Source organism: Neoarius graeffei, chromosome 15, assembly GCF_027579695.1.
Source record: "Neoarius graeffei isolate fNeoGra1 chromosome 15, fNeoGra1.pri, whole genome shotgun sequence".
Classification (NCBI taxonomy): Eukaryota; Metazoa; Chordata; class Actinopteri; order Siluriformes; family Ariidae; genus Neoarius; species Neoarius graeffei.
The window spans coordinates 16,434,172-16,461,809 of record NC_083583.1 but is presented as its reverse complement, the minus strand read 5'-3'; the positions used below and the strand labels follow the sequence as shown (position 1 = coordinate 16,461,809).

The following is a 27,638-nucleotide window of genomic DNA, read 5'->3' as shown; positions in this document are numbered from 1 at the left end:
CATGTCTGTTTCAGGGGATCTCGGATCCCCCGTGTACCCCCGTAGTTCGAACGGTGAGCAAGCCCATTCACTTTTTTATGCTGATAAGAGAATTACAATGGTTTTTCATGTGACAAAAATGTGCGATTTAAATTGCGATTAATCGCGAGTTAACTATGACAGTCGCGACATTAATCGCAATTAAATATTTTAATCACTTGACAGCACTAATATATATATCTATCCCTGCACGCTTTGCGTGCATTATGTCTGCCGCTGGTAGACATTTTACCATTTTGCACCCTGCTGTAAATTATTTGTACCCTGCTATTCTCCCAAACTTTGAAGCCCCTGCAGTTCGGGTGAGAGTGCGGAGTCTGGTTTGATTCAGAAAATCCACAATCGAATTGTGTCGGATGTATGAAAACACACCTGAGTCAATCATGTGGAACCTTTGTACACATTTACGTAAATTCAGTGAGATTTTTATTTTCCCCCCCACTCCCAGTGTATGTCCACATGCTGAATTTGGTTACTTTATTTATATATATATTGGGATGTATGGGTAGTGGTTAAACTGGGTCGATTAAACAGGTTTATCTTGATAACACGTGCGTCTGGAGTTCTTTATTTTGCAGTGTGTCGTATAGCCTAACTCATTTCAACGTTATTAGTTTCCTTTGTTTCACTGGCTGCACGTCAATCTCGTTAAAATCTCCGAACTGACAAACCGATGTTGGTAAGCTTTGAAACAAGACCATTCGTTTTATTTATGCCAGGAATTCTGGAGCTGTTCTGTCCAATAGAGCTGGAAAATCGGCTCGGTTCCACCAGCAAAATCTGACTGATCTAGAACCAAGAAACGTTTAAAGCTTGGCGGCGTTGTGGTGACATCGCTGCGCCCGTAAGTCAAACGAGTTCACTGGAGTTGAAAGAAAAACTCCTCATCAGAGAATGTATCAACGGTTTTCCTGACAGTTTAAGCAAATTAAATTAGAGTCACGTTGCAGCTGTAAAGCTTCCTTTAAGCAGCTTTACTCAGAATGAGTGTCTATTAGTCAGTCCCTGCCTGTGTCCGAAATCGCTCCCTACTCACTATACAGTATATAGGGCACTATGTAGTGAGCTCGCCATTTTGTAGTGCTGTCTGAAACCTTAATGAGGATTATTACACCCTGTATAGTGCACTCAAAGTATCCCACAATGCATCACGAAAAGTAGTGGACAACCGATGGCCACTAACTAAAGCAATATGGGTCTGTCTCAGAAACTGGGTGCTGTGGGGGTCCCCCGCTAAATATACTCAGTCAGTAAACTCTACACTTTTGAATGGTGATGTTGGTTTTAATTTGAAATAAAATGATGAAAGAAATAATACAGATAAAACTAAATCTTTGATGTGAATACTCTATTCAGAATTTGGCAAAAATTCTGCAAATTTGTAGAAAAACGGCAGCTTGATCTGGGACATGATAAACGGTTGACTACATCGCATTCCATTAAAAAGGTTGTAGTCCACTGAAAAGTCTACAGTTATCACTGATTGTATTATAAGTTGTAACTTTATACACCTAAGGATCGGTGCGCACACAGAATAATCATAACCGTAATAAAACATCATGCAAAATATTTGATCACCGTCGTAACTCCATTTTCCGCAAACCCAAAACCAATACGATCGTGTGTTTTGATCTAAACGGAAAGCCTCAGGGTCGAGGTCACTACCTCACCAAAAGTAGGAACTTAAAATCACTACGCCGTATAAACATTTAGTTATAAATCTGCGATTTTGTTTTTTAAAGGCGTCGTGTGGTAATTTCAGCAATCAGGCTATATCATGTGTCAAAATGTTGGGTTTGGTGGGTTATTCAAGCCTCTCGGTTTCCCGCGATCCGAGTGTCACGATGCGCCCGCTACAAGCATTTAAAGTTGACGCGCACAGCCAAATTTAGGCAGCCAGCCGTTAACTAGGTCAACTTATGTGTGACGTCATACCAGTAACCTCCCTTGGGTGATGCTGGCCTGTCGCCATGTTTTCTCTATAGCGTGCGTTTACCAGAGTTGTTTACATTGCGGATTTTGTGGATTTATTCAGTTTGTGGATAGTTTTGAACACTCAAAACACTATGAAATGATGTATTAATATTCTGTGATACAAAATGCCTAATCGGTGTAGGGCAATTCCATGTAAATGTCAACCTCACCATGCAAAAATAAAGCAACATGTAATACATCAAAACCACTCCCAGAGATCTCACCTAGGCCTGTATTTTACAGATGTGAATAAGTTGAACCAATTTGTAACCAACCTAATATGTCACTGTCAGTCTTTCTTTCTTATAATGTAAACCCCAAGCTAAAATCAACTTTGATCATGTACAATTCTATATTATTGCCACAAGCCACAGAAATGTATGCTAAAATCCACAAAACAGCAAAACAATAGCCATCCTAAATATTATTTAAGAACTTTGATAGTTTTAGCTGATATTTAGAGAGTTTTTCAAAGGGTTATGGTGGTTAAATTGCTGATTTTCTAAACATACGCCATGTCTATTTCAGACGCGTCACATCCGTAACGGAATTTCGTCACATCCATAACGCTGACTTTTCCTTCCGAAACTCTGCATGAAATACAAAATATTTTAAACAAAGATTTTTTAATATTCACCTTGGACCCCTCTATCAAATGGATATCTCCATTTTGACATTAGGTTTACGATTTCACAGAGTTTGATAAAAATGTACAGTCACCCAAGAAAAGTGATACTTTTTCTGTCACATCCATAACGCATCTTTTATTGGCATTTTCTGGCATGCCCTAGATGTACTATGGGAATTGTTCTTGTTCTATCACTTCTCCAGTATGGTACAGCCTTAAAATATGCACCACCTGTTTAAATACTGGGAGACAATAAAACATGCACTGGGTCATTTGTTGCCATTTTAAGTTCAAGTGTCACGTCCATAACGCTGGAATTGCTCTGTATTGCGTTTGGCTGTAACAACGAACACTGAACACTATTTGTGACTGTTGTTATCAATGGATCTGATTTCAAGGTCATGGCTAGGTATTGACAGAAAAATTTTTTTTTTTTTAAAAACACGTTTTAAGTGTTTCTATGTATCAATCATTAATTGTACAAAATGATTTTCATACATTTGCATTTGTCATATCTTTCTTTGTCATATGAAGTGTTGTCTTGATAACACATGTGGCACATAATTTTAGCAAATGGATGACAGAAGATTAATTGAAAGATTTATGCCACAGAGCTGCCTTTAACTAATAATTATCACTTATTACTGACGATTGTACGTTTACTAAACAATGCAATACAAAGCTCAATACTCCCAGCCTATAACGTACTGAATATCAAGTTAAAATCAACCGCAATAAAAGGAAAATGATGAAAACTGGAATATCAAGGGGTCTACTGTATCAGAAGGCCCACTGCATTTCGCGAGATCGCAAGCTGTCAAGTTGCTAGAATTCAATCTTTCTAGCTCTACTTTCACCCCCTACAGCTATCAGTATTACACATAATCATAGATTAATCACACAGCATTCTAATTCAAGTGAAAATGGTCTTTAAAAATACACACAAGTAGTGATTTAGTCAGAGAAACCAACCAAAACAAGTCTTCAAGTCGCCGGTCTTCTTCATTCTCGTCTTCGTTTCTGTCGTCGTCAGAACTGTCCTCATTTTCTTCTGAAGATGAGCGCTCAGGTTCAAATCTGTAATGCTGGATACCACCAGGACATTCAGCTGTCAAAATCTCTACTTGTGGGCCATTTTCTTCTTCTGTATCGGTAAAATCAAAGCTAATTTCCTCAGCATCGCTCCTATTTTCTGGTGTGTCCGTCATTGCAACTGCACTGAGTGGTTACTGGTATGACGTCACGCAGCTGTTCCATTGACCGAGAGGGGGCGCTGCGAACACGGGAAATTTCAAGTGATGGGCATGACCAAATAAGGACCGATTACAACCGCGGGAAGCTTTTGAAAAATCGACGGTCAATTTATTTCAAATCTCGAAAGCATTCTGGTGCAGAATAATGCGACTTTTATCGCCACTGCGTGACGCCTTTAAAACGAAAGCTGAACGTTAGATATAGAATACGTTTCTTACAGAATATGTTACGATGGTAGCTGGTCTTGTATGAATTTCTGAGCTATAAAATGAGTCGTGGTCTATTTTTTACCGTAGCGTGTTATTTGTGTGCGGGGAAGGACACACATTAACAATTTGCATGTGTAGAATGGAATTTTCCACTCCAACAGTTAGAAGTTGATCGTGCTGCCATTTGCGGTCTTTCTGCTACGCGGGTGATCTGTTCGGACGTTATCACTGAAAAGGGGAGTTTTGACAGTTTTATTTTGTTTTAGTCTTGCAGTATAAGGCAATAGAATGTTTCTTTTTCATCTTACTTTCATATTTCGTAGTGTTTGCGTATTTTTGGCCAATATTTTGCAACCATGGTCAACTTAGATCGAACTTTTGATAGAATCTATGGCCAGACATTTTGCCTCGCGCTCCGTCCGGTGCGGTAGCGATGTCCCGTTGCTCGCGCGCCGCAGCAGAGACCCGCGTGACCTTCAGCCGGTACAGTCGCTGTTCTTTTACCACCGCCGTTATTCTCATCTTTCCGGTGTGTTCTTGATTTTTCCATTGTGTCCTATTTCGCCATATCAAATACCCAAAATGTATCATATTATTCATATTTAAGTGAATAATCAATTCAGTCAACATAACTTGGCATTTTTAACCCAAGCAATCAAAAAGAGGAAACTTATTCAATATTTTCACTCATCTGTGAAGGAGGGGCTTTAATTCTTCATGCTGTAGTTATTTTATATGGAAATCAATTTTACAAAAGCATTTGAATTGTAATCAAAAAAGTTTTCCCACAGTGGAGGCCAGATAAAGCAAGACACTATCTTTATTCTTATTAAACATTACAAAAGAAACATTGAGAGTTCGGTAAATGCAAAAAAAAAAAGTAAAATTAGAAAATTTATTTTTTGACCATAATGTCCCAAATGAGAGACCAGTTTCTGAGACGGACCCATATGTGTTGATTAAGTAATGTTTATGTGCCTTTTTGATGCTAAGAAATGTGAGAAATGTTAATTTTTAGCTCACCTGGTTTAAGCCCAAAGGTCCGGTGGGTTTATGTCATGGGCTGCTGAGGTCAGCGTAAAGAGGTCGGGTTGGTTTCCTGCAGCAGAACTTGAAAAATGTGACACGTAATCTCTTGAAACTTGGTATATAGTTGATATATAGGGCGGGGGATAGAGATGACTCTTGCCCCTTTTCCACCAAAGCAGTTCCAGGGCTGGTTCGGGGCCAGTGCTTAGTTTGGAACCGGGTTTTCTGTTTCCACTGACAAAGAACTGGCTCTGGGGCCAGAAAAACCGGTTCCAGGCTAGCACCAACTCTCTGCTGGGCCAGAGGAAAGAGGGCAATTCCATGTAAATGTCAACCTCACCATGCAAAAATAAAGCAACATGTAATACATCAAAACCACTCCCGGAGATATCACCTAGGCCTGTATTTTACAGATGTGAATAAGTTGAACCAGTTTGTCACAAGAATTGTTCCCTTCGCCTTAATATGTAAGTCTTTCTTTCTTATAATGTAAAACCCAAGCTAAAATCAACTTTGATCATGTACAATTCTATATTATTGCCACAAGCCACAGAAATGTATGCTAAAATCCACAAAACAGCAAAACAATAGCCATCCTAAATATTATTTAAGAACTTTGATAGTTTTAGCTGATATTTAGAGAGTTTTTCAAAGGGTTATGGTGGTTAAATTGCTGATTTTCTAAACATATGTCATGTCTATTTCAGACGCGTCACATCCATAACGGAATTTCGTCACATCCATAACGCTGACTTTTCCTTCCGAAACTCTGCATGAAATACAAAATATTTTAAACAAATATTTTTTAATATTCACCTTGGACCCCTCTATCAAATGGATATCTCCATTTCGACATTAGGTTTACAATTTCACAGAGTTTGATAAAAATGTACAGTCACCCAAGAAAAGTGATACTTTTTCTGTCACATCCATAACGCATCTTTTATTGGCATTTTCTGGCATGCCCTAGATGTACTATGGGAATTGTTCTTGTTCTATCACTTCTCCAGTATGGTACAGCCTTAAAATATGCACCACCTGTTTAAATACTGGGAGACAATAAAACATGCACTCGGTCATTTGTTGCCATTTTGAGTTCAAGTGTCACGTCCATAACGCTGGAATTGCTCATGAACCGCTTACGTCAGCGGGGGGGCGGAGTTGTTAAGACCAACAACAATAACAAGACCGCGAAAGATCGCCATTTTTAAAGGGGAACAGAGGGCAATATATAGAGTAAATATAACAATAAAACACACATTAACGAACCTTATTCAAGACTTACAAAAGTTTTTTGTTCTAAGGTTGGAAAGTTATAGTGTTTTGAAAGTAGCTCGAGCAAACTATTTCCGCAGTTTGAACAGCCCGCCATGATATCAATTTTATCCAATCAGAATGCACGTTCATTTTCTCTGCGTAACACTCATGACGTATGTATGTGCCCAGTTGTGTTGGCTCATTGAGGGTGGGAATAGCACGTGTGAAATACCTGTTTCTGCCTCTTGCGACGATTTCGCAAGTCCACGGGTGGCGCCTATCTCATTGCAGCAAATAAATTCTGCTGGACTCGTGAGCAACTCCACGTTACATTTTCCGCACGAGCACCACGCCGTGTCGCCTGCACGCAGACGCTCTGCCCCACGCTCGCCATGCCCATGGTCAGCATCAGTCTCATCCTCGCCGTCATCCGAGCTTTCTTCTCTTATTTCATCACCGGAGTCGAGAGTACCTCTCCTAGGTTCAAACTGGTACCCTTCTAAGCCATAGCCTGCTTGCAGTGTGTCTTGCGGGATCTCTTCGTATGATTCGACAGAGCTGTCGCTTTCACTTGATGCGCCCGACGCCATGATTACACGCTTCTCTCCTAGTGCAGTGGGTAGCGCTGACATCACGGTCTTTTAAAAATGGCGACTCTTGTGCCGTTTAGCGTATAAAGTATTATATTTACAATTACCAAGATATTTCGTTGTTTTCTAGTATATAAATTTGATAGAATACTTAAGAATACGTTACTTTGTCACATCAGCAACTGTATGTATTATATTTGGTACCCCTTTAAGCGACGAGAAGCAGCAGCTGTACAAACGCGAAGTCATTTATTATTATTGTTGTTGTTGTTGCCACTGCTGTTTCTTCCGTGTTGTTTTTGCTTTGATATTCGCGCCAAGGTTTATATAAACGTAGCGACGTAACTGACGTACACAGCGACGTAATGACGTGGCTCCGCTTAGCACCGCGAGCTATGGAAAAGCAAACTGGTTCTCAGCTGGCTCGCAAGTTGAACGAGTTGTGAACCAGCACCAGCACTGGCCCCGAACCAGCCCTGGAACTGATTTGGTGGGAAAGGGGTATCAGTCTTCTTGTTTTCTTATTAAACTGAGCTCATTGTACTTGAGATGACGGCTTTTTTTTTTTTTAAAGTAAAGGGTCGTCTCATACCAAATATTGACTGTGTTCCATTTATTATGGATTACTGCTTATATAGTATTTCATTTTTTCATGTTGAAACATTTCGCTTCATTATTTTTTTTTTTTTAAGTCATTGCTTTACACGTGCCTAAGGCTTTTGCACAGTACTGTAAACGCAGGCTGGTTCTCTGAAAAAACTCCAGCACCGTCCGTGGAAAAGCGAGCTTTGTGTCCAGTACTCACTTTCTCTCTCTCTCTCTCTCTCTCTCTCTCTCTCTCTCTCTCTCTCTCTCTCTCCGTGTCCCTGTGTACAGTGAGACGCCCTTGTAGCTGTTTTGTAGTCACGCACCACACTGGGTTTTATGTAACCAGAGCTCCGTAACGCTGCCCTCCACAGAACACACTCACACTCTGATTCTCTGTGCCAGCGATGGAATTGAGCATCTTCACCATATAGGCTATACTATGATGAGATCACATCGCACAGCTGCTCAGACAGTTCATCACGGACTCTAAGATTATTATTATTTTTATCTGCAGATGTTGTCGGTAAACGGTTTTATCTCATTATCTGTAGCCGCTTTATCCTGTTCTACAGGGTCACAGGCAAGCTGGAGCCTATCCCAGCTGACTACGGGCGAAAGGCGGGGTACACCCTGGACAAGTCGCCAGGTCATCACAGGGCTGACACATATGCCGCTTTTCCACTACAAACGCGGCTGAGTCGGGCTGAGCCGTGCCGTACTGAGTCGAGCTGAGTGGGGCTGTTGGAGTTGCATTTCGACTACAACCGCGCTGAACCGTGCTGGCTGGAAGTGGGTGGACACATTGGGTGGAGTTAGCGAAAGTGGGTGGACGTCAGGTGATGTCGTTAAGCAGCGCAAACAGTGACATCAGTGAGCTTTTAAGCGGTAGTCTCACGACCCGAATAGTAAACAATAAACATGGAGGACATGGAGTGTTGCTGGTCTTGGTGCTGTGGCTTGTTGTCACCGACAACGCGGACAGATACTGGCAAGAGCGTATAGATGAGGCGAGGCGCATAAGGCTTCAGAAATTCTCGTGATTCGTAATTCTTCTCCTTCCGGGTTTGCGGTGTTTACAGATCCCAGCGTGCTCGCGGGGCGTGTGTGGGCATGTGAGGACACTCCTCCTCACCAATCAGTGCACAGGGGAGTGTCTGCTCACGCCCCCAGCCTCACTTGGCTCGGTTTGGCTCGCTTCAGCCTCACTCCAAAACCGTGCGAGTTTTAGGGGCTAAGCAGGGCTGAAGCGAGCTGAGTCGTGCTGGTTTTTGGTAGTCGAAATGCGAGCCGTGTCGGGCTGAAGTGAGCTGAAGTGAGCTGAAAAAGGGTAGTGGAAAAGGGCCAATAGACACAGACAACCATTCACACTCACATTCACACCTACGCTCAATTTAGAGTCACCAGTTAACCTAACCTGCATGTCTTTGGACTGTGGGGGAAACCGGAGCACCCGGAGGAAACCCACGCGGACACGGGGAGAACATGCAAACTCCACACAGAAAGGCCCTCGCCGGCCACGGGGCTCGAACCCGGACCTTCTTGCTGTGAGGTGACAGCGCTAACCACTACACCACCGTGCCGCACAAAATGGTTTTATATTATGTATAAAATAAATGTTAATGGTTTTTCTTCTCGGTTTGTTTGTATTATACAGTACTGTGCAAAAGTCTTAGGCACCCAGTTTTATGAAGTTTTTATCTGAGCAGCAGTTTCCATAAGAGAGCACTTTTCAGATTAAAAAGAAAACATAATGAAGGCTGCTGGGTTTTGCGGCAAAATGAAGACACGAGTTTGACAGTCAATGTGTCCAGAAGAACTGCAGCTGGTTCTGTGAGATGCTCCGTAAAACCTACAGCTCATTTCCGCATAAAACTGCACTCATTGGACCTGAGACGACTAACACCAAATATTGACTTTGTTTCATTATTATGGCTTACTGATTACTGTTTATCGTATTTTTATCCCCCGCTGGCTGAAAAGCCCGAACGGGGATTATGTTGTTGTGGCGATTTTCGTCCATCCGTCTCGGGAAGGGTGCTTACGTTCTGAAATCAACTCCAAAAAAAAAATCACAATTTGTGGAGGAATTTCACCAAACTTGGCAAAAGGCTTTGTTATATGACGGTTATACACAGATTGAAATTTCGTTTAATTTGGGCAAATTTTCCCAGAGTTATGCCCTTGATTATTAACAAACTTGTATTTTGGCAATTTCATCAAGGCGTGCTTGCTTTCTGAAATCAACTTCCCTCACAATTTTTATCCCCCGCTGGCTGAAAGGCCCGAACGGGGATTATGTTATGGCGATTTTCGTCCATCCGTCCCCGGAAGGGCGCTCACCTTCTGAAATCAACTCCAAAAAAATCACAATTTTTGGAGGAATTTCACAAAACTTGTCAGAAGGCCTTGTTATATGTCGGTAGTACGCATATTGTAATTTCATTCAATTCGGTCGCATTTTACCGGAGTTACAGCCCTTGATTAACAACCTTGTACTTCCACAATTTCATGAAGGTGTGCTCGCCTTCTGACATCAACTCCTGTCACGATTTTTGGACGAATTTCTCGAAGCTCGGTAAAAGGCCTTGTTATATGACAGTAATACGCATATTGCGATTTAATTTCGTTTGTGAAAATTTTCCCAGAGTTTTGACCCTTGATTAAATAACTTGTACTTTGACAATTTCATGAGGGTGTACATTCTTCTGAAATCAACTCCTCTCACAATTTGTGGAGGAATTTCACCAAACTTGGCAAAAGGCTTTGTTATATGACAGTTATACGCAGATTGAAATTTTGTTTAATTTGGGCAAATTTTCCCAGAGTTATGCCCTTGATTATTAACAAACTTGTACTTTGGCAATTTCATCAAGGTGTGCTTGCTTTCTGAAATCAACTTCCCTCACAATTTTTATCTCCCGCTGGCTGAAAGGCTCGAACGGGGATTATGTCGTGGTGACGTCCGTATGTCCGTCCCAGGAAGGGCGCTCACGTTCTGAAATCAACTCCTCCCACAATTTTTGGAGGAATTTCACGAAACTTGACAGGATTCTTTGTTATATGTCGGTACTACGCATATTGCAATTTCGTTCAATTCAGTCGCATTTTACCAGAGTTCTGGCATCGCTGCCAGCGGGGGATATTGTACTCTCAGAGCACTCTTGTTTTTAATGTTGAAACATTTCATTACTTTTTTTTTTTAAACCATTTTTGGTCTACAACATTTCTTTACGTGTGCCTAAGACTTTTGCACAGGACTGTATATTAGTCATAAGGTAATGGCTTACATTTTTAACTGAATCAACTCCACTAGATTTTTACCTTATTTCTTTTGTGTGTGTCCCAGTGTTGTTGTCTACAGGTGCCTTGTTTTCAACCTGGTAGTAGTGACTGCCACGGGGCAGTCGTCGTCCCATGAGCTTTGTGCCAGCCTGACGTGAGTGCTGTGGGCCCGGGCCTGTTTTCTCTGGATCAGTGCGCGTTCAGCACTGCAGTGATGGATCACCCCAGAGATAAAGAAGGCGAGAGGCCGGCGAGGAGCAGCAAAGTGGCCCAGGGACGTAGCGGGCACTCGCGGCCTTCCAGCTCCTCCACATCCTCCGGCGTCCTCATGGTGGGACCAAACTTCCGAGTGGGCAAGAAGATCGGCTGTGGAAATTTCGGGGAACTCAAACTCGGTAAGAGGGCGGAATGTCGAAATCATATGAAATGGGGAAAGGACCCGGTGTGCTTTCTTTTCCTGATCGATAAGTGTTCTGAAATTGTAGCGGACTCGGGTTTGAATGAGTCTTGGGAGTTCAGAAATAAGTAGCCGATATTATTTTAGCTGGAGCTGTTGGTTTTACACGCTAATACAGTTGCTGTCATGAAAGACGTGACATAAATCTCTCTCTGTACATCACTCGTGATGAAACTGATGAATTGTTTGGATAAATTTGAGGACTTTTTTGTTTGTGAATGTGTCGATATAATAAAAAGAAACTCACATGTTGGCTTGAAAATATGAAGTTTATCTTCTCGTGTTGAAAAACTCGCATTTTTCATACGAAATACATCACGGATCTGAAGGACATAAGTAAATAATATTGGCTGGTGTTGAGTGGTATATCAGATATATTCCGTTCAGGTAGCATGATGATGAAGAGTCGAAGATGAGTAGCTGAATGGAATATATCTGATATACCATGAAAAAAGCCAGCCAATAGGGCTGCACAATTAATCGAATTTAATCGAAAATCGCGATTTTGGCTGCCACAATTAAATTAAATGAAAATCGCGATTTATTTCCATTTAAAATGCGAGCTCTGCTGCATATCTGATCAAGCACTTTTTGACCAGTACTCCGCCAACCCATTAGGGGGCGAACCGACGCATGTAAAGGCCCAGTCACACAGCCGATCACGCATAAATCACGTATAAATCACGTATAAAGTTGGTTTGTGTGTGATTGTCAGTGGAGAAATTGACCATTTTTTGGGGGTGTGCGTGGTCGAAAATCACCGATTAATTGCGCATGAACTACGAACAAATCACTTACAATCACTTACAAATCACGCACATCAGCGCATAGGGTCAAAAGAGGGACAATTTCTGGTTTTTATTGACGAACACTCCACGCATAAACTGCGTATGAACCACGTATAAGCACGCATGAACCGCACACTAGCACTGATGAACGACGCATAGAGCGCGCATGGATCACTGGATCAGTGGATATCAGTGAAATGTACGTGTTACTACAGCGAGACATGCGTGATATGTGCGTTATTCGTCAGTGAAAAGTCATCGACGTGCACGGTAGCGGTAAATTTCTTGCGATCAACCACTCAACGGTCCACACATATGTCGCGCATTGTCCGCGTCAGAACTGCGGCAAAGGACGCACGAATTACGTTAAACGGCGCACAATTGCGCATACTTGTGCGTGATCAGTATTTTTGAGCAGCTCAAAACCTGGAATCGCGCACAAACCCGATTCGTCGAACATCCACTGACAACTACTGATGCTCCACGTCAAAAAAACTTATGAATTACGCACAGCACTGATGAATCGCGCACGACTCGAAATTTATGCCCAATTCATGCGTAAATCGTAAGTTTTGGCTGTGTGACTGGGCCTTAAGGTTTCATTACTCCGCCTAAATAAGCAAGCAAGCCAAGTGCGCAGAGCTTCAGTGCAGCGGTATCTTCTTCAAGGGGTGATAGCGTGAGAGTAGGTAACAGATTGAGGTGAGAGAGAAAAGCTAACTATGTCGGAACAACAGAGTCAATCTGTGTCTGAAGAAGCAGGGGGAGGTGAGGAGGAGTTCGTCCCTCGAAAGGGCTCAAGTTCTGTTGTTTGGACGTATTTTGGATTCAGCCTCTGTATAATGCTATGTAATTGTTGCAATTGAGTTTTCAGTTCCTTCATCCTTTGGTCATTTCTTGGATAAATTTTAATTTTTGTCATTTGGAAATCAGAATTTCTCTTTTAAATTTCATTCTGCACTGAAAGCTGTTCATATTGTTTGTTTGAACTAAAATAGTGAAATAAAATTTAAGTGATTTCCCTAACATCAAGAATAATCGTGATTAATAATCGCGATTACAATTTTGATCAAGATAATCGTGATTATCATTTTTTCCATAATCGTGCAGCCCTGCCAGCCAATATCATTATTCATACACATTCCTTTCAGGTGTTCAACGTATCTTTCTTTTTCAAAATTCTCTCAAAATCTTCCGTATTTAATGTAGTAAACCTGGCAGTCATGTCTGTTTACAAATCGTCAAAGTCGCTCGCCAGCGCGGAAGTTTTACGTCTCCAACGTGTTATGTCATGTTGTCTTGACAACCATGCAATATTGTAAACCATATTCAGCGCTCGTTCTCCATTGGCTAGAGTGATGTAATACATGTAGGATAAGCGATATGATGATAATACTGCATGCCATCGATAAACCCACGAGAAGGGAATAGAACGTACGTTTTTGTTCCATCGAAAAAGTGTCCTGTATGTATAATATATACATGTTATTTACCAGCTGGGAGGTCCGTATGGTGAAATACCGTGACCGAGGTCTTGAAAGTACTGACCGAGGTCTCTGGGCCGAGGTCAGTATTCAAGGCCGAGGTCACGGTATTTCACCATACGGACCGACCTTAAGCTGGTAAATAATATATTTATTTTTTTCTTTACCAAATTCTAACAGAAAACGAGAGCGCCCGAAAGGGAAAACCGAGCCGAGCCGCCATTTTGAATCCTCATTCACGGCTGTAATGCAAACTGCTTCCTCCTCAGTATACAAGTGCACTTCCATGGCAGGAAAAAAAATACATTTTGCTGCCTATGTAGTCCCCTATTTATACAAAATTGAGTCATTCAGGATTCAGCCATGTTTTTGCTCAGCGTTAGCAACAGTTAGAGGTTTTTAGCTTTCTCCTGAAATGTTTTCTTTTATTTCTTCTTCCTCAGGGTAGTAAAACTCGCTTTCGCTGTGAAGACTGTCGTTATCTAGTCTGGTTAACACCAGACCATATCACAAGTGAAATATGGTCTGGAATCTGCCTATTGAATTTCTCGTAGGGGAGGTGTGGTTTACGATGGTCAACGGCCGTTTATTGGACGTTGCGAATGTCTATCATTTGGCGTATACGTAGCCCATGGCCAATCATGGCAGTCCTACCCGGTGACGTAGTTAGAGCGACGAAGAGGCGAAGAAGAAAAGGAAAGAGAAAGAGAAGGCAAAACAAAAATAGGAAAACAATGGCACCGAACGATTACTGCCGTTTGTGCAAGACAAATATGAGAGAAGCTGGTTTGGTTAGTCTGGTTCGTATCGCTCGCCGCCATGTTAAATGTGATCCGTAAACAGTCCCAAATAAACTACAAGCTTCCGTTTGTCGAGTAGTACGCGTCACCGTCTTTCCACCCCTCCCCACTCTCTGATTGGCTCCCTAACTCAGGCGAGCCTTTAGACCATAGTTTCCATGCTGTCTTTTCAGATCGGAATGATTGTGCAAAGCAGCATGGGATTTCCCAGGCTAGTCGTTATCGCTATCCATGCTGTAAAATTAATGCTATTCTCCTGAGAAATGCTGGCAAATATTTATAAGATTTTTGATAATCTTATAAATAAATCTTATAAAAAAGATAAATGTTGACAAAAATTGCTACTATGTTTGTTGTTGTTGTGAACAAGCGAGTCGCCAGAGGTCTGTAACCGGGGTCCGTGGGATACGGACCCACTCGCCAGCCAATCAGAGCGCAGGATTTGATGGAAACCGGACTGTGAAAAAAATAAATGAAGTTTTTCTTCTCGTGTTGAAAAAATGTATCACTCGTTCGCTTCACTCAGTCGTGAATGGATCTATTCACCACTCAAAGATAAACTTCATATCTTTGCACCACTGTGTAATAGGGTGCATCAGTTGCTTGCTAAAAATGAAAAGTTCCTCCGATCATGATGCATTTTTGTTTTTATGTTCCTTTTGGTAAGAAAACACACTGGGTGAAATATTTTGACAAAATTCAAAAGTTTAATGGTGGCACCAGGAACTCAAAGTTATGGAAAAAGCTGCGATTTTATGACTTTGATGACAAAATTTGTTTAACTGGGTTCTCTTTATCTACTTTAAGGACTTGTGTGAAAATCTGATGATGTTTTGGGTCATATTTATGCAAAAATTCTAAAGGGTTCACAAACTTTCAAGCACCACTGTAACTTTGTTAATCATCAAGGGCTGTAACTCTGGTAAAATGTGTCCGAATTTAACAAAATTACAATATGCGGACTAGCGACATATATCAAAGAATCCTGCCAAGTTTCATGAAATTCCTCCAAAAAATTGTGAGAGGAGTTGATTTCAGAAGGTGAGCACCCTTCCTGGGACAGACGGACGGACGGAAATCGCCACGACATAATCCCTGTTTCCTTTCCATAATCCGCGTGTCCTTCCTCCAACCAAAATATAAACTGTCTCCTGATATTGTAATATGTGGTAGATATTTACAACAACCTGCAAAAAATATATATTTTCTGAATGGAAAAGAAAAATCTGAATATTTCAAGCATGTCATTTTTTTATATGTGAGGAATTTAATTCTGGTCTAATTCTATTTATTGCAATCGGACTCCAAATACTCTGTAAACATTCCGTTCTGTTATGAATCAGAAAAAACAATTATTATAAATCACAGCACTTTATTTTTTGAAAGCACTTCATCTACTTCAACAATGTTACACAAAGATCGATCCATAACCGTAGTAAAGGTCACTTAATTCCACAGGGTGTCAATAATGGTGGACACCAGTGAAAGTGATCACTATTATCGACACCTCGCGTGACTTCTCAAACGCGCGTTTAGATACAAAATAGCGACTGTCAAATGAAAGAGTCAGAAACGACGTAGGTTTCGACAAGGAGATCATAAAATGTCGGTGAATTTGAGAAGTAAAACCATGTCCATGCTTAGCTGCGATGATAACGTCCGGGTTTTCCTCAAATTGCTGATCGTGCGTAAAAAAAAAAAAAATCCTATCTTAGGCAACGAGCTGTGTCATCAGATGACAAGATCAAAAGGCGAGGGAGGTCTTCCGGTTGATTGATTGATTAATACCAATACCAGTAATAACTGTAGTAACTGAAACTCACCTCTAAAATTGTTTTTTTTTTATTGGTAAATCTGAAAAGGTGTCGGTAATTATGGACTGTCGATAATTGTAGCCACCGCTCTAATGTAAATAAATGCACTTGCTTTTCTGCCAGTTTAATGTATCCTGATCCAGACCATGTATCATAGAAACCTCACTAAGGACCTTATGATATGCTGTGCGTCCTTTCCCCTTCTGTGAATTAGCATTTCTGCCGAGCAGACTTTCGCCGTGTGTGTCGTCCCGTTCACTGCTGTACACTGGGATTTTTGTGTTTTAATTATTATTTTTTTTCTCTGCCTGTCTGATAAGGCCCCGGTCACACTGCCCGAACTTTGCTGGAGCGTTCCTGGAGCGGTGAAAAAAATTCATCACCACTCGTAACCGTTCACCACCGTTTAACAAAAGTTGGCCCCCGTTAAAGCAACGCCGTATACGCTCGGCCACCGCTGATGTTTCTCGAGGGGCCCTCCTACCGCTCCGAACGTTTTGAGATGCACAAAATATTGCGAGCGGTGAGGAGGGGGCAATTTTCCGCCCCGGCAAAGTTCACCCCCGCTCCACCAACGCCCAGTCAAAGTTTGGCACCGCTAGACGCAAGTTTGTGGACGCTTGGGTCCGCTAGGCCAACGCAGAAATCTTGAACGCTGGACCACCGCTGCTTCGCCAGCGTTGCCCGGGCGGCGATTAAACGTTGCACAAACTTCGGTGGAGCGGTTGTAAGCGTTTTACGAGCGGACACGGGGTTGCTGGAACGGTGTCGGGCGTTGAAGCAGCTATCCATGGCGGCGATGAACTTTGGTTTGGCGTTGGTATAGAGGTGTCGGAGCGGGACCAGAATTTGGCTATAAATACGGGGAGAAATGGACCAGGAGCTCATTTGGAATCGAGCTGCCGTTGAGTTCAGACCTCATCTATATCGAATTTGCTCAAAGTTGCAGTAAAACTGTATCACCATGGATGCTGAGAGACTTGCTATGATTGGTGCACTAGTCCAGCAGCAGAATCAGAACCTCCTCAGATTGCAACAAGCTGTTGACAGAAGGAGAAGAGAGAGAAGAAGGACAGACAGAGTTGTGTGGGTCAGACAGTGGATACTGAGAAGGCCTGAACATGGACTGTATGACAAGCTGATGGTGGAGCTTCCATCAAAAATCTATCAGAACTTGTATCAAAATGATCCGTTCAGCTCCGTAGTCACAAGCGGTATGCCGCTAAACCAACTTTATACCCCTGCCGAGCCAAAGCCCGCATGCGCAGAACACCGCTATACCAACGCTCGCGTCACCGCTAAACCAACGCTCGCTACCGCTAAAGCAACGCCGGCTTCAGCGGTGCACCGCTAAGCCAACGCCCGTGTTTTCGATTTTTTTTTCCCCATTTTGTGCGCGGTGACGAGCGTTGTCGAAATTCGGCCCCCCCTCCCTACCGTTCAAGGAACGCTCCAGCAAAGTTCGGGCGGTGTGACCGGGGCCTAAAGATTTTCTCGTTAGCAACATTTATCACCTCTGAACACTGCAGTAGTCGCAGTGTGCACGTAACCGAGCTATGACTCGACATTTTCCAGATTTTTCTACTCCGGTACAAAATTTCACACATTGTAACCGTTTCCTGTCGCTTCAGTATGTTTACTTTATTCATTCGAGCGTTTATCGAGGCACATGTACACCGCTGAAACATTTCGGATGCATGAGAGAATTTAAAGCGATAAAATGATTGTGTATCTCATCCTGTAATTGAATTATGAGCCCTTCTGTTGGAGAAAGGGGCGAGATAACTGAAACCCGTTACCATGAGAACATAATAGACATGATTATGAAGGTCCTCTGTGCAAAATCGTTCCCTGATGGGGGGGGTTTTGGCCACTTCTCCAGTAATAGTGTTTTAACGTATCCAGCGCGAGGTGTATTTCTTAGAGTGCATTTTCAGACCGTTTTAAACTGCCTGCTGGTTTTATTTCTTTAATGGAAAAGTAATAAGAAACACATTCAGTCCAGCATTCCCTGAGTACAGAGCCGAGTTCTTCTCGTGTTCGTTCTCGTCATCACATTCATCATTTATAGTTTAGCGTAACAGTTAAAATGACTCGGTAGTAGTGACGCTAAGATGCTCGTGGCACTCTGTTGAAAAATCGAAGCCGATGTTGCATCCACGTAATGGTGTATAATGGAACTCTGGCACAAGTTAAATGGAAGCAAGATACAATAGAGGGATTGGGAATCAGAGATGAATATATTATATGAGACATGGAAATTGTTTGGCTGGAGTTAAAGGCCATTAACAGGGTTCAATAGCTGGGTGATTATTCCTGATACGGAGGATGACGGAGTCTCAGCTGCTGCCTAACTGTCTGTATGGACCGCATCAGTGAGTGTGTGGGGCTTTCTCAGGGTAAATACTTTTGTCATTTGGACATTTTTGTCCTGATTTAGCTCGACATCATACTAGGGATGTTAACCGATGACCGTTTGACCAGTGGTTGACCGAATCAACGTCAACCGGTTAATTTTTTTTTTTGGTTGTCGGTTAAAAAAAATTCAATCGTTTTGAAGCTGCCGATTTTGCAGCGGAGAACCTGGAATTCTGTGTTGTAAACGCTTGGGGCGTGCCATGCGGTGTAAGGACGACAGCTGACAAATCAGAAACACCCATTCAGTCATGTCCCGCCCTCCCGCCCCAGTTGAAGACAGCTGCCACTCGGCGAAAGAAAAGTGTAGACACGGGCTTTTTAGCGGATGCAAACGGCGCGCCTTTTGGCGGATGCCGCCTTTTTCACGGCTGAATCGCGCAGATCCGTTTTTTTTTTTTTTAGGGGGGCGTTGGAGTGTCTGATTATAATTTCAAAGTAAATTCTGTATTAAAATTACTAAATAAGCAAATGCCGTTACAGTTCATGAAACATAGGAAGTATGAGAAGAAAGCAGTAAATCCAAAAGCTGCGCACATTTGCGCAGCTTCCGCGAAAACGTGCGCAGCTTTCTGATTTACTGTTTTCTTCTCATACTTATACTTCCTATGTTTCATGGACTGTAACGGTATTTGCTTATTTAGGGTGTTTTCACACTTGGTCCCTTTCAGCCATCTAACCGCACTCAGATCGATGACTCAGCATTTTTTGCGCATATGTGAACACTCCAACCGTACCCAGACCCCTTTAAAGCGAACCGAACTGAGACCACCTCAGGAGGTGGTCTCAGTACGGTTCGCTAAAAATCAACGGTACGGTTCGCCTAATCTGCGCATTGTGAACAAAAAGCGCACCGGGTTCACTTCGCCTTTTTCACTGTAGTTTAACCTTCTTCGTTTGCCGTAGTTGGTCACGTGACTGTAGCAGGGAAACTCAACTTCCTTTTGGAACTTACCACAGCCGCTGGAATAAATTTATTTTCCTTAATCCGCACTATTTTGATCAAAGAATACAGCAGGGCAAGCATGGCAGCAGACATTTTGATTCAAGAGAAAATTACCCAGAATTCTGTGCGCTGGGGGTCTGAGGGCTCTAGAGGACCTGGTGTGAACAGAAAGAGGACTGAGGCCCCACCAAAGCTTAACTGGACCAGAAAGAGAACCCAGTCCTCTTTGTAATAAATTCACAGTGTGAACACAAAAAGAACGGAGTTCTTTTTCTGTTGGTCCACTTTTTGGTCCACTTAAAGAGGACTGAGTCTGGTTCCTTTAAAGGGGACCAGGTGTGAAAACACCCTTAGTAATTTTAATACAGAATTTACTCTGATGAAATTATTCAGACACTCCAACGCCCCCCCTAAAAAAAATCGGATCTGCACGATTCAGCCGTGAAAAAGGCGGCATCCGCCAAACGGCGCCGTTTGCATCCCTGTTTAAACTCATAGGCTAACCGACTTTAACCGGCTAATGAGGCTCGGTGGTCGGTCAAGATTTTTTTTAGTTTTCACCATCCCTACATCATACGGGTCAAAGCAAACGTATTTTGGCTCGGGGTTTGAATGCACGGTCCTAGGCGTGCGCCAATATTTATCATGATACCACGTGATACATGCGATAGTATCATGGTTTGGTAGCCTGTTTTAGGATTAGGTCTTGTTTTAAAGAGCAGTGTGGCTAATGTAAGGAATAAAATGTGACATGGTGTGCTGTTACAGGAAAATAAACAATTAGTTTCCGTTAAAACAGAGAGGTTGATAATTTTCGTTATCGCAGTACTTTTCTGAAGTGTTTTATTCCTCTTACACTTCAGCAGCTCGGCGACAATTACAATTTCAAATTTATTAATGAGCGTTGTGTACTTTTTATCCCCCGCTGGCTGAAAGGCCCAAACAGGGATTATGTCGTGGCGATTTCCGTCCGTCCATCCTTCCCAGGAAGGGTGCTCACCTTCTGAAATCAACTCCTCTCACAATTTTTTGGAGGAATTTCATGAAACTTGGCAGGATTCTTTGATATATGTCGCTAGTCCACATATTGTAATTTTGTTAAATTCGGACACATTTTACCAGAGTTACAGCCCTTGATGATTAACAAAGTTACAGTGGTGCTTGAAAGTTTGTGAACCCTTTAGAATTTTCTGTATTTCTGCATAAATATGACCTAAAACAACATCAGATTTTCACACAAGTCCTAAAAGTAGATAAAGAGAACCCAGTTAAACAAATGAGACAAAATATTATACTTGGTCGTTTATTTATTGAGGAAAATGATCCAATATTACATATCTGTGAGTGGCAAAAGTATGTGAACCTCTAGGATTAGCAGTTCATTTGAAAGTGAAATTCGAGTCAGGTGTTTTCAATCAATGGGATGACAATCAGGTGTGAGTGGGCGCCCTGTTTTATTTAAAGAACAGGGATCTATCAAAGTCTGATCTTCACAACACATGTTTGTGGAAGTGTATCATGGCACGAACAAAGGAGATTTCTGAGGACCTCAGAAAAAGCGTTGTTGATGCTCATCAGGCTGGAAAAGGTTACAAAACCATCTCTAAAGAGTTTGGACTCCACCAATCCACAGTCAGACAGATTGTGTAGAAATGGAGGAAATTCAAGACCATTGTTACCCTCCCCAGGAGTGGTCGACCAACAAAGATCACTCCAAGAGCAAGGCGTGTAATAGTCAGCGAGGTCACAAAGGACCCCAGGGTAACTTCTAAGCAACTGAAGGCCTCGCTCACATTGGCTAATGTTCATGAGTCCATCATCAGGAGAACACTGAACAACAATGGTGTGCATGGCAGGGTTGCAAGGAGAAAGCCACTGCTCTCCAAAAAGAACATTGCTGCTCGTCTGCAGTTTGCTAAAGATCACATGGACAAGCCAGAAGGCTATTGGAAAAATGTTTTGTGGACGGATGAGACCAAAATAGAACTTTTTGGTTTAAACGAGAAGCGTTCTGTTTGGAGAAAGGAAAACACCGCATTCCAGCATAAGAACCTTATCCCATCTGTGAAACATGGTGGTGGTAGTATCATGGTTTGGGCCTGTTTTGCTGCATCTGGGCCAGGACAGCTTGCTGTCATTGATGGAGCAATGAATTCTGAATTATACCAGCGAATTCTAAAGGAAAATGTCAGGACATCTGTCCATGAACTGAATCTCAAGAGAAGGTGGGTCATGCAGCAAGACAACAACCCTAAGCACACAAGTCGTTCTACCAAAGAATGGTTAAAGAAGAATAAAGTTACTGTTTTGGAATGGCCAAGTCAAAGTCCTGACCTTAATCCAATCGAAATGTTGTGGAAGGACCTGAAGCGAGCAGTTCATGTGAGGAAACCCACCAACATCCCAGAGTTGAAGCTGTTCTGTACGGAGGAACGGGCTAAAATTCCTCCAAGCTGGTGTGCAGGACTGATCAACAGTTACCGCAAACGTTTAGTTGCAGTTATTGCTGCACAAGGGGGTCACACCAGATACTGAAAGCAAAGCTTCACATACTTTTGCCACTCACAGATATGTAATATTGTATCATTTTCCCCAATAAATAAATGACCAAGTATAATATTTTTGTCTCATTTGTTTGACTGGGTTCTGTTTATCTACTTTTAGGACTTGGGTGAAAATCTGATGATGTTTTGGGTCATATTTATACAGAAATATAGAAAATTCTAAAGGATTCACAAACTTTCAAGCACCACTGTATAATTTGACAATTTCATGAGTGTTTTTTCCTTCTGAAATCAACTCCTCTCACAATTTGTGGAGGAATTTCACCAAACTTGGCAAAAGGCTTTGTTATATGACAGTTATACGCAGATTGAAATTTCATTTAATTTGGGCAAATTTTCCCAGAGTTATGTCCTTGATTATTAACAAACTTGTATTTTGGCAATTTCATCAAGGTGTGCTCGCTTTCTGAAATCAACTTCCCTCGCAATTTTTATCCCCCGCTGGCTGAAAGGCCCGAACGGGGATTTTGTCGTGATGACGTCCGTCTGTCCGTCCCAGGAAGGGCGCTCACGTTCTGAAATCAATTCCTCTCACAATTTTTGGAGGAATTTCACGAAACTTGACAGGATTCTTTGTTATATGTCGGTAGTACGCATATTGCAATTTCATTCAATTCAGTCGCATTTTACCAGAGTTATGGCATCGCTGCCAGCGGGGGATATTGTGCTCTCAGAGCACTCTTGAGTTTTATAGGAACTATAAACAATAAGTACGTAACAATTCATCCAGTTTATGATTCAATTCATGAGATTGGGTTCATGATTCAATTTTCCCCATGATATTTAAAAAAAAAATTTACATGAAAATTTTGTTACCAAAAAATGTAACCCATTTCCCCTGTTCTTTGTCAATTTAAAGGAGAACTGAAGGGAATTTTTTATTATCAAAAGTCTATTTTTCTCATTTTATTAAATATCGGAATGCATTTTTGATAGCTATTGTGTCGCTGCTATAGCAAGTTATGAGTGTTTGAAATATGCTCTGTAATATATCAGTCCATATGTCAAAGCGACGGCCGTAAACGAGATTCGTTGAGACCTGTGCGAGACATCGTAGGACGGAAGTAAAATGTACAGCGGAAATCAAAGCGACCAACATCTGCCAACGTTGTCAAAAGACGTGCGCGCCCTCTTTCGAATGCTGACGTAATCAAGCCGGAAGTTTTCCCTGCGTCAGAAATCGCTCCCTACTCGCTATATAGTAGGGACGCCGTTTTGTAGTGCCGTCCGAAACCTTAGTGAGGATTATGTGGGAAATGCGCTCAGTATAATATGGATTTATCACAAAAATACACGCATGTATTTATTATTTTGAAAACCCACCAGCCGCCTGATCTGGCACGTTTTAATTGTGCGACAGTAATGACGTAAATACCAGCGCGACGGACTCGTCCTTATCCTGTCGTCTTTCCAGCTCTTCTCTACTCCACGTTGGTTCGGAGTCGTATGGAATAATCTCCATCACTGATGAAGCTGGCAAATCTCGAAATTAATCTAAATTGGAATGATATGGCGATCTGGCCGCTGTGTAAACAGTTTTCAAAATGGCGGCGCTGACACTTCACGTTTGAAGTCTCGCACAAGTCTCGTGAAGGTCGCCGCGGATAAGCGACGCCCGCCGTGGACCAAATTAACTACATTCAACATGGCTAAAAACCGAAAAGGCCAATAAGTGTAATATAATATGCCAATATGAGTCACGATATAAGGTTAATAAAACCGAAAACGTAATTGACTAACACGTTAATTAAGAAATAAAGCAAGTTTAAAAATGACTTCAGTTCCCCTTTAAATATTCCTTTTGGCTAAATTTAAAAAAAAACAAAAAAACCTTTTATTTCATTTTCTTAATAACCAACAATAATTTACCCACATGTGTAAATGTTGGACTAAAACATAATAGCCTATTTAACTAAAATGTTCCTTTTATTAAAAATGAAAAGTTAATAACACACAGGCCTTTTCTTAATAAAGTTTTATGAACATGTTTTACTACATCCATTTGCTCCTCTTTTTTTAGCTGTCAGAAGTCTGGAAAAAGAGAGCTCTGATTTCTTTTTGAATGTATTTGTCGGTTATAATCAGTCAATCACACAACAGCTCTTTTTCATTTTAGATCCCTGTGTTTTTTTTCATGGCATTAGAGCTGAGTTACTTCCGCCGTGGGTGAAGTCACGTGTATTACTGTTATTGTACGTTATAAAGACAGCCCTCTGCTGTCTAAACAGTGCAATTACAACTAGGAAAAACTAAGCGATTATGCAGCTTGATGATAATTGCAGTTCATTTTATTTTATAGATTCAAATTGTCAAATTCGTGTCCTGATTTATCGTCATATGATGATAGTTGTTCCCTTAGCCTCGCCTTTTTTGCTTTTTGATTGACATTAATAAGAAAAAAACAAAACCGTTTGAGTGCAAGCTCCTCTGTCCTGATGACTTTCCCATCGTGGAAAACTTGCTATTAATCAGCGCTGACACTGGAGGCTTCTTCCATAAATGTTAAATCAACACTTTCAGACCAGTCAGATTTGAAAATTCAGGACTTTTTTTTTTTTAAACTCAACTTTTGGCATGCAAATATGACCTCATATCAGAACAACAAAGAACGTACCTTTTGAAAATGTTCTGTTTTAAGAGACAGACTTTTGTGTTGGTTGGTGTACAGCTCAGGACTGGTGATGGTATTAAAGTATCCACAATAACTTTTTTTTTTGTTTTTGTTTCAGGAAAGAACCTCTACACAAACGAGTATGTTGCTATCAAATTGGTACGTATAATTTCAGTTCCTAACTTTCCCATCTTGAATCGAAGTTCTGAATAATTTGTGTACGGTGTGACTGTGGCCATGAGAATAAGGCCCACTTTACACGGGGACGGTCTGAAACAAAAACGCAAAAGTCCGTTTTCGTTCTCACTTTTTTCCGCGTCTACACGACCGTTTTCAAGGAGGAAATCTGCGTCTATACGGTGACGCGTAAATGTGTGGAATTCAATTGGATGTGCATGCCAGGTGGTGCTGTGAAAGACCTCCGCTATGTCTGCACGCATGCGCGACGTCTTCCGTCTTGTCTGATCTGCACATCTGCGCCGCGAAAACTTTGACTACTCTGGCTATGGTAAGTAAAAAAGTAAGAGCATACTATACCCGCCTCTGTTCATTAACGGTATACGTGTAGATTCGGTATAGATGTTCGAAGGACTCCTGGACGTTTATTAAAGCTGCCAGAGCAGCTTGAAGGTCCGTTGGATCGATGTAATCAGACATGCTCTTACTTTTTTACTTACTTTCTTACTTCCCGGGCTGGCATGTACAGTATATGACACATGTATCAGGGTTTTTTCTAGAAAAATTTAGTATGAGGGCGCTCACCATGGCGAGGGAGCGAAGCAGGGGGGGATGGTGCCGGTTATCCCCTCCTGCCGTGCAAAGCCTTTGAAAAATGCTCCAATGGGACATTCTGAGGCTATCTGAGAGGGAAATTGTAACAAATTGTCTGTCAACATTGAAAAAGAAAGACGTAATCTTCTTCTGCCCTGGACAGTCTTTGGCTTTCTTCCGCTTCGTGCCGCGGGATGACATCTTTAAATGCCCAAGTGTCAACAAAAACAACTCGCGAACTACTTCTGTCAAAAGCTCCCGCGCCGGTGGGTGAAAGGTCATTCAGTCTCGAGAAATCTCGCTCTACAAGTCAGCTGACCTTGTATGTAACCCATGTCAAATCTCGCGAGAGCAGCCGCGACAAGTAAACAAGTAAACAACATGGCGCCTCAGTCTGGAAAACGCCAATTCGGATTGTTTTTGCACCGTCTGGCGGTGTATCTACTATGATTGGAATATTTTTGGAGCAATTATAACGTATTTGATGATCAGACACATTGTCACGTAGTGTTGCTGGGATGTTTTCACGGAGTCGGTAAGGGGGCGCACGCCGAGAGTAAGAGGGCGCAGCGCCCCTGTTCCCCCATTTAGATGAAAGCCTGTGTATGACGTAAACGCGTACCCGACGTGAGCAGATCCGAGCAGAGTTTCGCGTATTGGGTAGTTTAGACGGATATGCAACGGGGGCTGTTTTTAACTCATCCACTCTGGAAGGCGTTTTCAATTTTTTCCGTTTTTCAGCCTCGGAAACGCCGTCCCCGTGTAGACGAAAGGCACTTCCGATAAAATATTTAGTCGTTTTTACCCGACAGCGTCCTCGTGTAAACGGGCCTTAAGAGAGCCGAGGCTGAGAACGCTCTGCCCAGCTGCGTCGAATTAAATCACTGGATGCTGTTTCTTTCCATTTCCAGCCAAAATCCAGGGCCACGGTGGTGATCTCTGATTCTGGCTCATAAAACCCACTACTGCAGCACTAAATGTTTATACTCTAACCTACGGTGTCTTGCAAAAGTTTTCATCCCCCTTGGTGTTTGTCCTGTTTTGTTGCATTACAAGCTGGAATTAAAATGGATTTACACAACATGCCGACCACTTTAAAGGTACAAATTGTTGTTTTGTTGTGACACAAACAATAATGAAGATGAAAAAACAGAAATCTGGAGTGTGCAAAGGTATTCACCCCCTTTCATATGAAACCCCTAAATAAGAGCCGGTCCAACCAGTTCACTTCATAAGTCACAGATTAAAATCCATCTGTGTGCAATCAAAGTGTCACATGATCTGTCAGGTGATGTCTGTAGAAATCAGCCTGTTCTGGAAGGACCCTGAGTCTGGAACACTACTAAGCAAGCAACATGAAAACCAAGGAGCCTCCAAACAGGTCAGAGACAAAGTTGTGGAGAAGTATAGATCAGGGTTGGGTTATAAAAAATATCCCAAACTTTGAATATCCCACAGAGCGCCATTAAATCCATTATAGCAAAATGGAAAGAATATGGCACCACTACAAACCTGACAAGAGAAGGCTGCCCACCAAAACTCACAGACCGGGCAAGGAGGGCATTAATCAGAGATGCAACAAAGACACCAAAGATAACACTGAAGGAGCTGCAAAGATCCACAGCAGAGATGGAAGTATCTGTCCAGAGGACCACTGTAAGCCGTACACTCCACAGAGCGGGGCTTTATGGAAGTGTGGCCAGAAAAAAGCCACTGCTAAAGAAAACACGATTGGAGTTTGCCCAACAGCACGTGGCAGACTCCCCAAACACATGGAAGAAGATTCTCTGGTCAAATGAGACTAAAATAGATCTTTTTGGCCATCATGGGAAATGCCATGTGTGGTGCAAAGCCAACACCATTCCTACAGTGAAGCATGGTGGTGGCAGCATTATGCTGTGGGGATATTTTTCATCTGCAGGGACAGGAAAGCTGGTCAGGACTGAAAGAAAGATGGATGGCACTAAATACAGGGCAATTCTGGAGTTACCTTTTTGAATCGGCCAGAGGTTTGAGACTGGGACGAAGGTTCACGTTCCAGCAGGACAATGACCCTAAACATACTGCTAAAGCTCCACTGGAGTGGTTTAAAGGGAAACATTTAAATTTCTTGGAATGGCCTAAGCCAGGGCTTTTCA

General features: G+C 42.1%; 1 protein-coding gene across 1 annotated transcript in view; it reads left to right on the top strand.

Annotated features, from left to right (window-relative positions):
• The window catches only part of csnk1g1 (casein kinase 1, gamma 1), a 167,939-nt gene that overhangs the window by 29,439 nt on the left and 110,862 nt on the right, over window positions 1-27,638 (top strand). Inside the window, exons 2-3 of the mRNA XM_060940932.1 lie at window positions 10,915-11,245; window positions 24,848-24,888. Coding sequence (XP_060796915.1) covers window positions 11,065-11,245; window positions 24,848-24,888 — 222 coding nt within the window. The 5' untranslated portion in view covers window positions 10,915-11,064. The remainder of the gene's footprint in view (window positions 1-10,914; window positions 11,246-24,847; window positions 24,889-27,638) is intronic.